The 15,597-nt window shown below is 44.9% G+C and overlaps 1 protein-coding gene across 1 annotated transcript in view; it reads left to right on the top strand.

Annotated features, from left to right (window-relative positions):
* The window catches only part of CLOCK (clock circadian regulator), a 90,358-nt gene that overhangs the window by 32,313 nt on the left and 42,448 nt on the right, over nucleotides 1-15,597 (top strand). Inside the window, exons 4-5 of the mRNA XM_038769294.1 lie at nucleotides 4,316-4,440; nucleotides 14,950-15,040. Coding sequence (XP_038625222.1) covers nucleotides 14,994-15,040 — 47 coding nt within the window. The 5' untranslated portion in view covers nucleotides 4,316-4,440; nucleotides 14,950-14,993. The remainder of the gene's footprint in view (nucleotides 1-4,315; nucleotides 4,441-14,949; nucleotides 15,041-15,597) is intronic.

Genomic DNA, 15,597 nt, shown 5'->3' with positions numbered 1-15,597 from the left:
AGACAGAATGTTCCTCTGGGAGAGTTTCTTTCCTCTCTGCATCAAAGCGGCATTTGAGTTCTCTTTTGGAAGCCTTCAGAGCCCTCCCAGCCCGTGCTCCATAATCGGTTTCGACCCTACAGAGGTTGGTTGTGAAATTTTCCCCATCACAGCCCTCTGTAAAAACCCGGATGAGGATTTAGTTTCCCAATACAAACGCCGGCCATCCAACTTCCGCCCTCCTCTCCGTACAGACGCATAAACCTAAAGCCCTAAATGATCTCAAATATGATCTGAGCTTTTAAGTAGGTCAGCGGGCCACTGGGTTATTAGACCAAAAAAGAATGAGTCGTCATGGCTGCCTGTCGTCTTATAACCAACTGCGTAGTTTGAGGAATGCCGTTCCTTTGTGTCGTTAATGTTTGAGGCAAAGTCCTCCTCTCCTCTTCTCCCACTTCCTTCTGCTTTGCCCTGACTTGCTCCCTTCATTTATTCCCCCCTTCCAGCCCCACCGCACTTATTCATTCATTCAATCGTATTTATTGAGCGCTTACTGTATCTGTGTGCAGAACACTGTACTAATCAATCAATCGTATTTATTGAGCGTTTACTGTGTGCAGGGCACTGTACTAAGCACTTGGGAAGTACAAGTTGAGCGCTTGGGAAGTACAAGTTGTAGGGACGGTCCCTACCCAACAGTGGGCTCACAGACTAGAAGGGGGAGACAGAGAACAAAACAAAACGTATTAACAAAATAAAATAAATAGAATAAATATGTACAAATTAGAGTAATAAATACATACAAACACATATACATATATACAGGTGCTGTGGGGAGGGGAAGGAGGTAAGGTGGGGGGATGGAGAGGGGGAGGAGGGGGAGAGTTATTCATTCATTCAATTGTATTTATTTAGCGCTTACTGTGTGCAGAGCACTGTACTAAGCACTTGGGAAGTACAATCAATCAATCAATCGTATTTATTGAGCGCTTACTGTGTGCAGAGCACTGTACTAAGCGCTTGGGAAGTACAAGTTGGCAACATATAGAGACAGTCCCTACCCAAAAATGGGCTCACAGTCTAGAAGGGGGAGACAGACCAACAAAACAGAACAAGTAGACAGATGTCAATGCCATCAGAATAAATAGAATTATAGCTATATGCACATCATTAATAAAATAAATAGAATAGTAAATATGTACAAGTAAAATAAATAGAGCAGTAAACCTGTACAAACGTATATACAGGTGCTGTGGGGAGGGGAAGGAGGTAGGGCGGGGGGGATGGGGAGGAGGAGAGGAAAAAGGGGGCTCAGTCTGGGAAGGCCTCTTGGAGGAGGTGAGCTCTCAGTAGGGCTTTGAAGGGAGGAAGAGAGCGAGCTTGGCGGATGTGCGGAGGGAGGGCATTCCAGGCCAGGGGAGGACGTGGGCCGGGGTTCGATGGTGGGACAGGCGAGGACGAGGCCCAGTGAGGAGGTTAGTGGCAGAGGAGTGGAGGGTGCTCTATCTGTAATTTATTTACTAATGTATGTATGTTTATTCGTGTCCGTCCCTCCCCCAACTAGGCTGTGAGCAGGGAATGTGTCTTTTGTTGTAGTGTGTGTACTCTTCCAAGTGCTTAGTACAGTGCTTTGCACACAGGGAGAGCTCAATAAATACGGTTGAATGAAGGAGCGTGTGTCACGTACTCTTTTCCCATGCCCAACCTGTGGGCGTATGAGCAATTTCCACACCCTCCAGCCAACACCGCGCCCCTTGGAAACGGCTCCCCAGTTGTGTCGCCGCACCTCCAGCCGACCATGCGCCCAGGATCGGGACCAGCTGGGTAACGTGGGCCTCGGGGTTCTGAAAACCAGTTTGCGACCTTTTAGACTGTGAGCCCACTGTTGGGTAGGGACCGTCTCTATATGTTGCCAACTTCTGCTTCCCAAGCGCTTAGTCCAGTGCTCTGCACACAGTAAGCACTCAATAAATACGATTGATGATGATGATGACCCCGGGCGAGGCTGCTTCTGAACAGCGGCTCTGCCTGGTGCCATAGTGCAGCAGACATTTCCAGCCGGGAAGGAGCGAGGAACCCCACTTTTTGGATTTTTTTGCTGTACGTCAAGCACTGTTCTAAGCACTGGGCAGGTTGGACACAGTCCTTGTCCCACGTGGGGCTCACAGACTAAGTAGGAGGGAGTAGGATTTAATCCCCGTTGTACAGTTGAGGAAACGGAGGCCCGAAGAAGCGAAATGACTTGCCCAAGGTCACTTAGCTCGCCTGGAGCTGGCTGGCTACCCCGAATTAGTCCGCCTCCGGGAAGTGATCGTTCCCCAGTTTCGTGTGCCGAGCCTTCTGCAGAACGGAATCAGACCCCGCTGTCAGAGTCCTGCTCTGTTCTTCTCTATTTCTACTGTTATTTGTTATTTGAATTTGTTATTCTCTGTTCTCTCTATTACCTTTGAAAACCACGGGGACTTTTCAGCTCCCACTGTAGCTTTGGAAATATCGAGACGCACCCTGGGCGATTCAGAAAGCAAGCAAGTTTCTTATCGCTGTGTCTCTGGTGTCATAATAATAATAATGGCATTTATTAAGCGCTTACTATGTGCAAAGCCCTGTTCTAAGCGCTGGGGGGATACAAGGTGATCAGGTTGCCCCACGGGGGCTCACAGTCAATCACCATTTTACAGATGAGGTAACTGAGGCACAGAGAAGTTAAGTGACTTGCCCAAGGTCACACAGCCGGCAATTGTCGGAGCCGGGATTTGAACCCATGACCACTGACTCCAAAGCCCGGGCTTTTTCCATTGAGACACGCTGCATCTCAGAACCCTGCCAACTATGGCATGTAGGGATGTGTGTGTGTGTCTGTGTATACACATACAATACTGCTTTGACTGGGGTATGGATTTTTAGGGTTTTTCCTGATTTAGCCTGCTTTCTGGCATTTTCTAAACAGATGATCAAACACCCTCCCCGCCCCTCAAATTTGGATTTTAAAAAGTATCGAGTTTTTTTCCCTTAATACTTTTACCAACAGATGATCAAACACCCTTCCCGCCCCTCAAATTTGGATTTTTAAAAGTATCAAGTTTTTTCCCTTAATACTTTTACCGCTGACCCACATATGGGAAAGCACGATCCGACAACTGAAAGATTTGGTGTCTGTAAAATGGGCAGTAAGAGCACAGGCTTGGGAGTTGGAAAGACCTGAGTTCTAATCTGGGTTTCACCCCTTGTCTTCTGTGTGACCTTGAGCAAGTCACTTCACTTCTCTGTCCTTCAGTGACCTCATCCGTAAAATAGGGATTAAAAATGTGATCCCCATGTGGGACAGGGACTTGGTCCAACCTGATTAGTTTGTATCCATCCCAGTGCTCAGAACAGTGCTTGACACACATCATCATCATCAATCGTATTTATTGAGCGCTTACTACGTGCAGAGCACTGTACTAAGCGCTTGGGAAGTACAAATTGGCAACATATAGAGACAGTCCCTGCCCAACAGTGGGCTCACAGTCTAAAAGGGGGAGACTGAGAACAAAACCAAACATACTAACAAAATAAAATAAATAGGATAGATATGTACAAGTAAAATAAATAAATAAATAAATAGAGTAATAAATATGTACAAACATATATACAGGGTACAGGGTATATATATACACAGTAAGCACTTAAGTACCATCATTATTATTATTATTATTATACTTTCTTCCCTCATTTCCCCACACTGGCAAGAGCCTGGAGTTTCTCTGGATAACTCAGAGATCCAGATTCTCAGTATCCTTCTGGGGACAGTATGGAGAAATGGGATTTGCTTGCGGCAGAAGCTGGATTTGGGTCGCTTTGGCATTGCTAAAGTGTGCCGGGAAAGCCTTGGGGTCGAGGGGACGTTTAGCTGTTTGTCCTTCGCCAACGCTAGAAAGCCGTAGATGGAAAAAATGTTGACCGTGCAGATTGATTGCCAGTAAATCCAGAAATGGAAACTCGGATAAAGCCCAGAATTTCTGAAATCTTTGAAACTTGTGTCAGTTTTTACCCAAATTTACAAAAACAACCCTGCATCATTCTTTTTAAGCCCCTCCTTGTAAGAGCCGTGCATTCGATTGCTATCGTCCGTGTGATTTCTTTCTTTTTGGAAGTACAAAACTTCATTTTTCAAGGTACTTTCTCAACTCCAGATACATTGAAGCCTGTGAAAACTACTGTAGCTTCCCCTTTTAACTTTGCATAGTCTATATGCCTGTGGCCATTTCCATCCCAGATAGTAGTGTTTCGGCATGATACCCCTTTGACATTGCCTCTTTGCTAATATTGTTTGCTCTGCTTTTGTTTTCTTTTTTAGGGTATCAGATGTTGATGCTCTGATAGAAAGAAGGCTCCTTGAGCCGACGTGTTTCTGACTCATTAAATTTTAAAATTCAAAAAGTGCAAGAAGAAAGATCCAGTGTGATTATGAGACACAGCTTTGTAAGTAGGCTATCTTTTTTTCTCTACCAAAGAGAAAATTTGTATCATTAAACAGCTTTTCTGTTTGCCATTCAGCCTGTGGAATTTGTTTTTCTAAATATTGTGCAGGCCTGACTGGTAAAAGGCTGGATACAATATAAATTGTATTAAGGAAATATTTGACTCTAGCAGAATCGAGTCTCCCTGCGTTCCTCTTAATTCCTAAATGTACACATTTGAAACCTGCGCCTTGTCATGAACGGAATTTTCCCAAGCTTTGTCAGAGTTCTGTTTTGGTGTTTTTTTTCAGGAAATGAAGAAAGTGTCATGTTTTCTTTAAAACCGTGTGTAGTATTAAGCTTCTTGTTGATTCTGTAGAACTGTGGTAACTCCTTGCACTTGCTGACTTGAGAAAACTGACAGTAGGTTTATTTGATAGCCAGTAGTTGAAACTGCGTGTTGTACAATTTCGCGAGTAAAGAGTGTGACACTGTGAAATTACCTGCCATTTTCCTCATTTACTTAAATATACAGTGTGACTTAAGTAATTAATTACTCCCTCTCACAGCTCAAACGGGATGGTTACTTATATTGGGAGGAGTCTATTAGAAACTCGCCTCGCTCTTGAGATACTGTAATTGGGCACCCTCTAATTTCAAAATGAGCTTTTTAGGGGATGTTATCTGTCATTCCCAATAAGCCGCTCAATCAGTCGTATTTATTGAGTGCTAACTGCAGTGCAGAGCAGTGTACCGAGCACTTGGGAGAGGATAGTATAACAGAGTTCCTTGCCCACAAGGAGTTTACAGCCTGGAGGAAACATTAAACCGTAGAAGTGAAACAATTTTCTGAAACATTGAGCCTATTTCCAGGTTTCAGCATCTTGATGTGACGGAGGACACTCCACAGTGTTCGACAGAATGGCGCTTCAGGTGCTCCCAAAGCAGGGGATGAGCACCTAGGCGGAATATCCCACCCACCACGCAGCTGGGCCCTTTTCTTCCTTCGCCAGCAGTGATGGATAAAGTGCTGTCACTCTGTCTTGACTGTTTCCTTGTCCATTCTGTCTAGATTTTCTCGTCATTTGTTAGCTGCAATCAAGATGTAGGCCGAGATGGAGGGGAAGCAGTGCGGCCTAAAGGGGATAAAGCCCGGGCCTGGGTTCTTATCCCGGCTCTGCCTGCTGTGTGACCGTGATTTCTCTGTGCCTCAGTTTCCTCAGCTGCAAAATGGGGGGTTCGTTGCCTGCTCTCGCTCCTGTTCAGACTCTGATCCGCCAAGCTAGCTCTCTTCCTCCCTTCAAGGCCCTGCTGAGAGCTCACCTCCTCCAGGAGGCCTTCCCAGACTGAGTCCCTTCCTTCCTCTCCCCCTCGTCCCCCTCTCCATCCCCCCCATCTTACCTCCTTCCCTTCCCCACAGCACCTGTATATATGTATATATGTTTGTACATATTTATTACTCTATTTATTTATTTTACTTGTGCATATCTATCCTATTTATTTTATTTTGTTAGTATGTTTGGTCTTGTTCTCTGTCTCCCCCTTCTAGACTGTGAGCCCACTGTTGGGTAGGGACTGTCTCTATATGTTGCCAATTTGTACTTCCCAAGCGCTTAGTACAGTGCTCTGCACATAGTAAGCACTCAATAAATACGATTGATGATGATATTGGACAGTGGCTGTATTCAGGTTAAGGAACTTGTATCTACACCAGGGCATAGAACAGTGCTGATAGCAAATACCGTTAAAAAAAATAATATCTGGGTCTGTTGCCCAAAGAGAAATAATGGAGAATATTTTCACAGCATGAGTCCCGTCTCTTCAGGTTTTGGTCCCTTCTCCTTCTCCCCTGGCTATGAAAAAGCTCCAAATCAGAGCGGAGAGAATCCCACATTGTTCATATATATGTCTGTCTCCCCCTCTAGATTGTAAGCTCGTTGTGGGCAGTGAATGTGTCTGTTTAATGTCTAGTGTACTCTCCCAAGCGCTTAGCACGCAGTAAGCTCTCAATAATATGATTGAATGAATTAATGAATGAAAGTGCACTGCGCAAACCACCAGCACTAGTAGCAACTCTGTCGCACAAGTTCTCTGTCAATCCATCAGTGTCAGTGGTATTTATTCATCATCATCATCATCAATCGTATTTATTGAGCGCTTACAGTGTGCAGAGCACTGTACTAAGCGCTTGGGAAGTACAAATCGGCAACAGTCCCTACCCAACAGTGGGCTCACAGTCTAAAAATTTATTCAGCACCGCCTGTGGTCCAAGCAGTGGATTGAGGGTCCTCGGTCATCTCTTCCTACGGGACCCTCCATGACAGGCATCAAATCAGTCAATTATATTTAGCTGGAGCATACTAAGTAGCTGCCCTCCTCCAGTGTCTTTGAAAACATTGCGAGCCCCTTGGGAGACAGAGTGTCCAACCCAATTTGCTTGTATTTACCCCTAACGGGCCTTAACAAATATCACTACTATAATAATAATAACAATAATAATAATTATTATTATAGTGAAACAGCCACCGACTAAGCTCCTTGAGGGCAGGAATTCGTCCGCCAACCCCGTTGTATTCTTCCAAGCTCTCGGTGCGGTGCTCTTCACTCTGTAAGTGCTCGATAGGTATCACTGATTGATGGAAGTTTGTAATTTAGCAGTATTTTATGAGACTGACTATCCAAGAAGTATTTCTTTCTGTTCATGTGGACCATAGGAAAGAGAAGAATGGGAACCTTGACTTCTGTTATATGTTGCCAACTTGTAGTTCCCAAGCGCTTAGTACAGTGCTCTGCACACAGTAAGTGCTCAATAAATACGATTGATTGATTGATTGATTGTTAGGGTAGAAAAGTTTACTGGTTTACTGATGTGTAAAATTCTTTTTTTTTTTTTTAAAAGGCTGGTGGCAGTATTCCCAGAATGGCTTCCTTGTATTTAACTGTTTACCATTCTCCCAGCTGGCAAGCACTTCACAGATGATCAAAGTTGATGGCTAATTTACAATTTATTGAGGCCTTCAGCATATTCATAGCTTTCCGTAGACAGTTGCCATCATCCGGGAGCTGTAGTTCAGATAATCTTGGGAATTGGGGGGAATTGCTTGCTTATAGGCAAGCAGTTATAGTCCCTGGGTAGGGACTGTCTCTATATGTTGCCAACTTGTACTTGTACAGTGCTCTGCACACAGTAAGCGCTCAATAAATACGATTGATTGATTGATTATAGGCCCGCTTACCCAATCTGCCTGTAAGCTCTAGATCATAAGCTCATTGTGGGCAGGAAACACATCTGCCAACTCCGTTGTAGTGTCCTCACGGGAAGCAACATGCTGCCTGGTGGATAGAGCTCAAGCCTGGAGTCAGAAGGACTTAGGTTCTAAACCCGGCTCTGCCATTGTCCGCCGTGTGACCTTGGGTAAGTCATTTCACTTCTCCATCCTCCTCAGTTACCTCATCTGTAAAATGAGGATTAAGACTCTGAATCCTATGTGCGACAGGGACTGTGTCCAACCCAATTACCTTATATTCATTCAGTCAGTCGTATTTATTGAGCGCTTACTGTGTGCAGAGCACTGGACTAAGCGCTTGAGAAGTCCTAGTTGGCAACACATAGAGACGGTCCCTACCCAACAGCGGGCTCACAGTCTAGAAGGGGGAGACAGACAACGAAACAAAACATATTAACAAAATAAAATAAATAAATAGAATATGCACAAGTAAAATAAATAGAGTAATAAATCCATACAAGCATATATACATATATACAGGTGCTGTGGGTAAGGGAAGGAGGTAAGGCGGGGGAGATGGAGACGGGGAGGAGGGGGAGAGGAAGGAGGGGGAACTGAGGCACAGAGAAGTTCATTCATTCAGTTGTATTTATTGAGTGCTTACTGTGTGCAGAGCACTGGACTAAGCGCTTGGAAAGTCCTAGTTGGCAACACATAGAGACGGTCCCTACCCAACAGCGGGCTCACAGTCTAGAAGGGGGTGACAGACAACAAAACAAAACATTAACAAAATAAATAAATAGAATATGTACAAGTAAAATAAATAAATAGAGTAATAAATCCGTACAAACATATATACAGATGCTGTGGGGAAGGAAAACAAAACATATTAACAAAATAAAATAAATAAATAGAATATGCACAAGTAAAATAAATAAATAGAGTAATAAATCCGTACAAACATATATACAGATGCTGTGGGGAAGGAAAACAAAACATATTAACAAAATAAAATAAATAAATAGAATATGCACAAGTAAAATAAATAAATAGAGTAATAAATCCATACAAACATATATACATATATACAGGTTCTGTGGGTAAGGGAAGGAGGTAAGGCGGGGGAGATGGAGAGGGGGAGGAGGGGGAGAGGAAGGAGGGGGAACTGAGGCACAGAGAAGTTCATTCAGTTGTATTTATTGAGCGCTTACTGTGTGCAGAGCACTGTACTAAGCGCTTGGAAAGTCCAAGTTGGCAACACATAGAGACGGTCCCTACCCGACAGCAGGCTCACAGTCTAGAAGGGGGAGACAGACAACAAAACAAAACGTATTAACAAAATGAAATAAATAAATAGAATATGTACAAGTAAAATAAATAAATAAATGAGTAATAAATACATACCCCAGCCTTTATTACAGTGCCTGGCACATTGTAAGCACTTAAATACACTAATATTATCATCATCATCATCATCATCATTAGTCTTACTCTCAAGGGCTCAGTACAAATGCTCTGCATGCAGTATATGCTCAATAAATAAGATTGATTGATTGCTTGGCAGATAACCTTGATTGCTTGGCAGGGAAGCAGCGTGGCTTAGTGGAAAGAGCCCAGGCTTGGAGGTCAGAGGTCATGGGTTCTAATCCCAGCTCCTCCACTTGTCAGCTGGGTGACTTTGGGCAAGTCACTTAACTTCTCTGTGCCTGTTACCTCATCTGTAAAATGGGCATTAAGACTGTGAGCCCCACGTGGGACAACCTGATTACCTTGTATCTACCCCAGTGCTTAGAACAGTGCTTGGCATGTAGTAAGGTCTTAACAGATACCATCATTATTATTATTATAACCTCCCTTTTTTAAGGTATTTGTTAAGTGCTTACTGTATGCCAGCCACTGTACTAAGCATCATCATCATCATCAATCGTATTTATTGAGCGCTTACTGTGTGCAGAGCACTGTACTAAGCGCTTGGGAAGTACAAATTGGCAACATGTAGGGACAGTCCCTACCCAACAGTGGGCTCACAGTCTAAAAGACTAAAAGCACTGAGGTAGGTCCAAGTTAATCAGGTTGGACACAGCCCCTGGCCCATATGGGGCTCCCATTTTACAGATGAGGTAACTGAGGCACAGACAAGTCATCATCAATCGTATTTATTGAGCGCTTACTGTGTGCAGAGCACTGTACTAAGCGCTTGGGAAGTCCAAGTTGGCAACGTATAGAGACGGTCCCTACCCAACAGTGGGCTCACAGTCTAAAAGGGGGAGACAGAGAACAAAACCAAACATAAAATAAATAGAATAGATATGTACAAGTAAAATAAATAGAGTAATAAATATGTACAAACATATATACAGGTGCTGTGGGGAAGGGAAGGAGGTAAGATGGGGGGGGATGGAGAGGGGGACGAAATGATTTATCCCTCTAGATGCCCTTTATAATGATTTCTGTTTTGCAAATGCATTTGAAAATAGGCCCATGCCCATGAGGTTCAGAAGAGGGTTGGGGCACAGCTTTCCTCCGTTGTCATGAGATCCCAATGTGGGGCATACTCAGCTGGGGAGTTTCTCCCCGGGGTGCTCCAGAGGTCGAGTTTCCGACCCAGATGGGTTTTTAATTCGGAAAAGTAACTTCATCCTTTACGCTCAGGGAACTTTAGGTTCTGGTAACGGAGGACTCCTCTCCTTCCAAGCCTGGAGAGGAATGTTAGCATGCGCTCATCCTCCAATTCCTCCCTGTGACAGTCCTCTGCCCTCACGATGGGGCTTCTTCTCGTGGCCATTTCAGGAGGCTCTGGTTCCAGAATTAGTTTCCTCGTGCGCCCTCGGCCTTTATTTGTATTTGAGAAAATCCCCCGTTGGCTCCGAGGCAGTAGGTTTAGCTGGTGCCCAACTGACCCGCTTTAAGGGACCGGATCCCAGATAGTCCATTTGACCGCCTCTGCTCCGCCGCCCTCCGGGACCATTAGCCGAGGCTCCTACCTGCCAGGAAATGAAAAACAGTCGATTCCGATCCACCCAGCCATCTATCTCCTGATGGGGTTAGCTGTCCTTAACAATCAAAAAGGACGCTCTGGGGGTGCGGGGGTGAGATCTTAGTCACGGGCAGTGACTGAAGAGATAGTTTCTTCCCCGCTGTAAAAATGCACATAAAAATCTCTGCTCAACGAGGATGCCGATGGGGGCTGCTCCCCGCAAGGCATCGCTGCCACTCCCATCATCCAGAGACCAGCTTCATCATCATCATCATCAGTCGTATTTATTGAGCGCTTACTATGTGCAGAGCACTGTACTAAGCGCTTGGGAAGTACAAATTGGCAACACATACAGTCCCCACCCAACAGTGGGCTCACAGTCTAAAAGGGGGAGACAGAGAACAAAACCAAACATACCAACAAAATAAAATAAATAGGATAGATATGTACAAGTAAAATAAATAAATAGAGTAATAAATATGTACAACCGTATATACATATATACAGGTGGCCCGTTGGCCCATTTGGGCCCGTTTGGGTCAGTGGCGGGTTGCCCGGAAGGAAGGGTGGGTCCTTGATTGGCTGCTACAGTGCTACAGTACAGTGTTACAGGGCTCTGCACATAGTAAGCGCTCAATAAATACGATTGATTGATTGCCACCCTAGTGGGGTTGAGCCGCGCTGAACCATCCCCACCCTCTCTCCCCTCCCTCTAATTAATTGATTTCATCATCATCATCAGTCATATTGAGCGCTTACTGTGTGCAGAGCACTGTACTAAGCGCTTGGGAAGTCCAAGTTGGCAACATATAGAGACAGTCCCCACCCACCAGTGGGCTCACAGTCTAAAAGGGGGAGACAGGGAACAAAACCCAACATACTAACAAAATAAAATAAATAGAATAGATATGTACTAGTAAAATAAATATATAAATAGAGTAACAAATATGTACAAACATATATGCAGGTACATATTTTTATTAAGGTCTGCCTCCCCTCTAAGTAAGCTTGCTGTGGGCGGGGAATGTGTCTGTTATATCGTACTCTCCTAGGTGCTCAGTACAGTGGTCTCTGCCCACAGTAAGTGCCCAGTAAATACGATTGACTGACTGACTCCTGCCCCTTGGCCCCCAACACCCATCGTGTCTTCTAGACTGTGAGCCCGCTGTTGGGTAGGGTCTGTCTCTATGTGTTGCCGACTTGGACTTCCCAAGCGCTTAGCACAGCGCTCTGCACACAGTAAGCGCTCAGTAAATACGATTGATTGATTGACTGATTGTGCCAGGCGGCTGGAAGCATTGCGGGCCGGGAAGGTGTCTTGTTATATTGTTGTGTTGTGTTCTCCCAAGTGCTCAGTACAGTGCTCTGCACGCGGTAAGCGCTCAATAAATAGGGCCTGCCGACAGACCGACCGACTGGAAGGGATAGACGGGCTGTGTTTGTGGAACCAAGCCTGTCTGGGTGGTCCGCTCAGCTGCAGCATCACAGGACCCTCCCTTTCTGGAGGAAAATGGACCTCAGAAAGCGTTCTTTTTTGCCAAGCAGAGCAGGCCAACGAGGGGCGCGGGGGATACGGATGCGCCTGGAAACAGACCCACGGATCCCCCTGCCTGGAATAGGCTGGCTCGGAAAACCCAAGAGTTGGGTGAAAAAAGGAGGAAAAGAATCTGGAAAAAAGTGGGGATGCTCTTTGGGAAGGAATTTCGCCTTGGTAGCAATAGGGGAAGCAGCGTGGCTCGGTGGAAAGAGCCCGGGCTTTGGGGTCGGAGGTCAGGGGTTCAAGTCCCGGCTCCGCCAATTGTCAGCTGGGTGACTTTGGGCAAGTCACTCCATCATCATCATCATCATCATCAATCGTATTTATTGAGCGCTTACTGTGTGCAGAGCACTGGACTAAGCGCTTTGGAAGTACAAATTGGCAACATCTAGAGACGGTCCCTACCCAACAGTGGGCTCACAGTCTAAAAGGGGGAGACAGAGAACAAAACCAAACATATTAACAAAATAAAATAAAAAGAATAGATATGTACAAGATAGAGTAATGAATATATAATTAATCAATCAATTAATTAATCAATAATCAATTAACTTCTCCGGGCCTCAGTTACCTCATCTGTCAAATGGGGATGAAGACTGTGAGCCCCAGGTGGGACAACCTGGTCACCTTGTACCTTCCCAGCGCTTAGAACAGTGCTTTGCACATAGTAAGCGCTTAATAAATGCCATCATCATCATCAATTTGCAAGTGGGCAACGCTGACCCCAGGGTAGCTTAGGAAGCAGGGCGGCCTAGTGGAAAGAAGCACGGGCATGGGACTCAGAGGACCTGAGTTCTAATGTGGGCTCTGCCGCTTGTCTGCTGTGTGACCTTGAGCAAGTCATTTCCCTTCTCTGGGCCTCAGTTACCTCATCTGCAGAATGGGGATTCAGCCCCTGTTCTCCCTCCTGCTTTGACTGTGAGCCTCACGTGAGTCCTGATGACCTTGTATCTACCCTAGCGCTTAGTCCAGTGCTTGGCACGTGGCAAGTGGTTAACAAATAAGAAGGGCTACGACATTATCTAGTGGCTAGAGCCCAGGCCTGGAGGTCAGAAGGACCTAGGTTTTAATCTCGGCTCTGCCGCTCGTTTGCTGTGTGACCTAAGGCAAGTCCCTTCACTTCTCTGGGCCTCAGTTACCTCATCTGTAAAATGGGGATTGGTACAGTGAGCCCCACGTGGGACAGGGACTGTGTCCAATCTGATTAGCTTCTATCTACTCCAGAGCTTACTACACTCATTCATTCAGTTGCATTTATTCATCATCATCATCATCAATCGTATTTATTGAGCGCTTACTGTGTGCAGAGCACTGTACTAAGCGCTTGGGAAGTACAAGTTGGCAACGTATAGAGACAGTCCCTACCCAACAGTGGGCTCACAGTCTACAATGCCGGGCACAGAGAAAGCACGTAACAAGTACCATCAAAAAAAAATCATCATCCTTATTATTATTTTTAGCCTGTAGAGTGGAGGCATGACAATGGAGCACTAGTTCAGCGGGCATCCTGCAGGAAGCATAGTGTATCATCCCGACAATGTGCCTGGACTAGTGTGATCAATCAATCAATCAATCGTATTTATTGAGCGCTTACTGTGGGCAGGGCACTGTACTAAGCGCTTGATGTGTGTTGTTTCACATGAATCGTTCCCCCATCCTGGGCCCCCAGGAGGAGAAATTTTCCTTTTAAAGGGGGCCATGCTTTTCATTCTTCAAGTTCTCTCTTTCTCCCCTTCTTTTTTAAATTACACCATTTAGTTAAGTTCCTCTGAGCCCTTTTCTGATTGAGCTCAGTAATCTTTTCTTGGTGTACATGAATGCTTTGATCTTAATCTTTAAAGGGGGCAATCCAAGCTTTTTTCTTCTTCTCTGCAGAAAATGTCAAAGTACTTTTTGTTTCTTCGGAACGTATTATTGACGACTCGCTACACTTCCCAGATTGCCCTTCCCAGCCATTGCGGTTCTTTGCCGTTTGGCTTCCGATGCCTTCATTATTTTTTTTTTCCCTGCTTAAACTTAAAAAGAAACTGGGTTTGAGTCAGGGCATCTCATCAGTGACTACTCATGGAGGTTGAGGCAGTTAAACATCTTCTAACTTGTGACTCTGGAGCATTAAAAACATTTCTCCCATGGGATGCAGTGACCTGCAAGAGGGTTTGTAAGGCAGATAGGCCAGCGCTTAGAACAGTGCTTTGCACATAGTAAGCACTTAACAAATGCCATTATTATTATTATTATAGGTGGTGTTATAGGAACAGTTACTGGCTGGTAGGTCATTCTGGCATCTCGCGTTTTCAGAGAGACAAACATTTATTTGGAGCTTGGGGGTCACTACAGCAGAGGGGATCTTGCCATCTTCCCTTTTAGACTGTGAGCCCACTGTTGGGTAGGGACTGTCTCTATATATTGCCAATTTGTACTTCCCAAGCGCTTAGTACAGTGCTCCGCACATAGTAAGCGCTCAATAAATCCGATTGATGATATTTTTAGTGAGCCGGGTTACTAGAAAAGGGTTTTTTATTGTTGTTCCTGAACAGTGAGAAATAGTCATCTTAGTACCTGAAATCAGAACTCTTCTAGAATCTGCATCCTAGCAGAATGGCCGGTTTGTAGCACCAGTGTGAGAAAATGATTTTTCTACTCTTCAGTTACAGATGGGAAAAAAAAAATAACAAATCCTTTTTAAATGTGGATTAGTAAATGGTAGGGAGAAGGTAACTTTTACTCTGCAACATTGAACGTATTAAAAAAAAACTAACGCCTGTCTCTCTTGTTTCTGTTCTCATCCAGGCGGACGTACAAATGTCTACCACAAGATTAAAGTGCCGCATGGTATGTTCTCTACCGTGAGCTGTCGTAAAATGAGCTCAATTGCAGACAGGTAGGTCGCAAGACGTGATTTGCCCTACGTCGGATTGTTTGTGGATTTCGGTAGTTAAGAATCAGAGGAAGAATTTAAGACTTTTGATATATTGTCCTCTCCCAAGCGCTTTGGACAGAGCCGCACACAGTAAGCACTCAGTAAATACGATTGATTGATCGACTTACCAGCCCTCTGGTAAGCGTGATGGAAAGCTGGCAAAATTGATTTTATTTTTAATCCCAGTATTTGGGGGGTCTTGGGTGCCAGTTTTCTGTGGGTTCAGCCCATTGCTATTCTGTCTTTCTTTCCCTCATTAAAGCGAGACTCTCTAAAGAATCCATAACAAGTGAAGAGCTATGGGAGCATTTGCCGGCGGAAGACCTGGGATTTCCCAAAACGGGCAGGTCACCGCATTGGGAAGGAATCTTTTAGACTGTGAGCCCACTGTTGGGTAGGGACTGTCTCTATATGTTGCCAATTTGTACTTCCCAAGCGCTTAGTACAGTGCTCTGCACATAGTAAGCGCTCAATAAATACGATTGATGATGATGAAAGGATGCCGTGGGGCTTCGGTC

This window comes from Tachyglossus aculeatus, chromosome X5, assembly GCF_015852505.1.
Source record: "Tachyglossus aculeatus isolate mTacAcu1 chromosome X5, mTacAcu1.pri, whole genome shotgun sequence".
Classification (NCBI taxonomy): Eukaryota; Metazoa; Chordata; class Mammalia; order Monotremata; family Tachyglossidae; genus Tachyglossus; species Tachyglossus aculeatus.
This window is presented reverse-complemented; position numbering and strand designations above follow the sequence as displayed.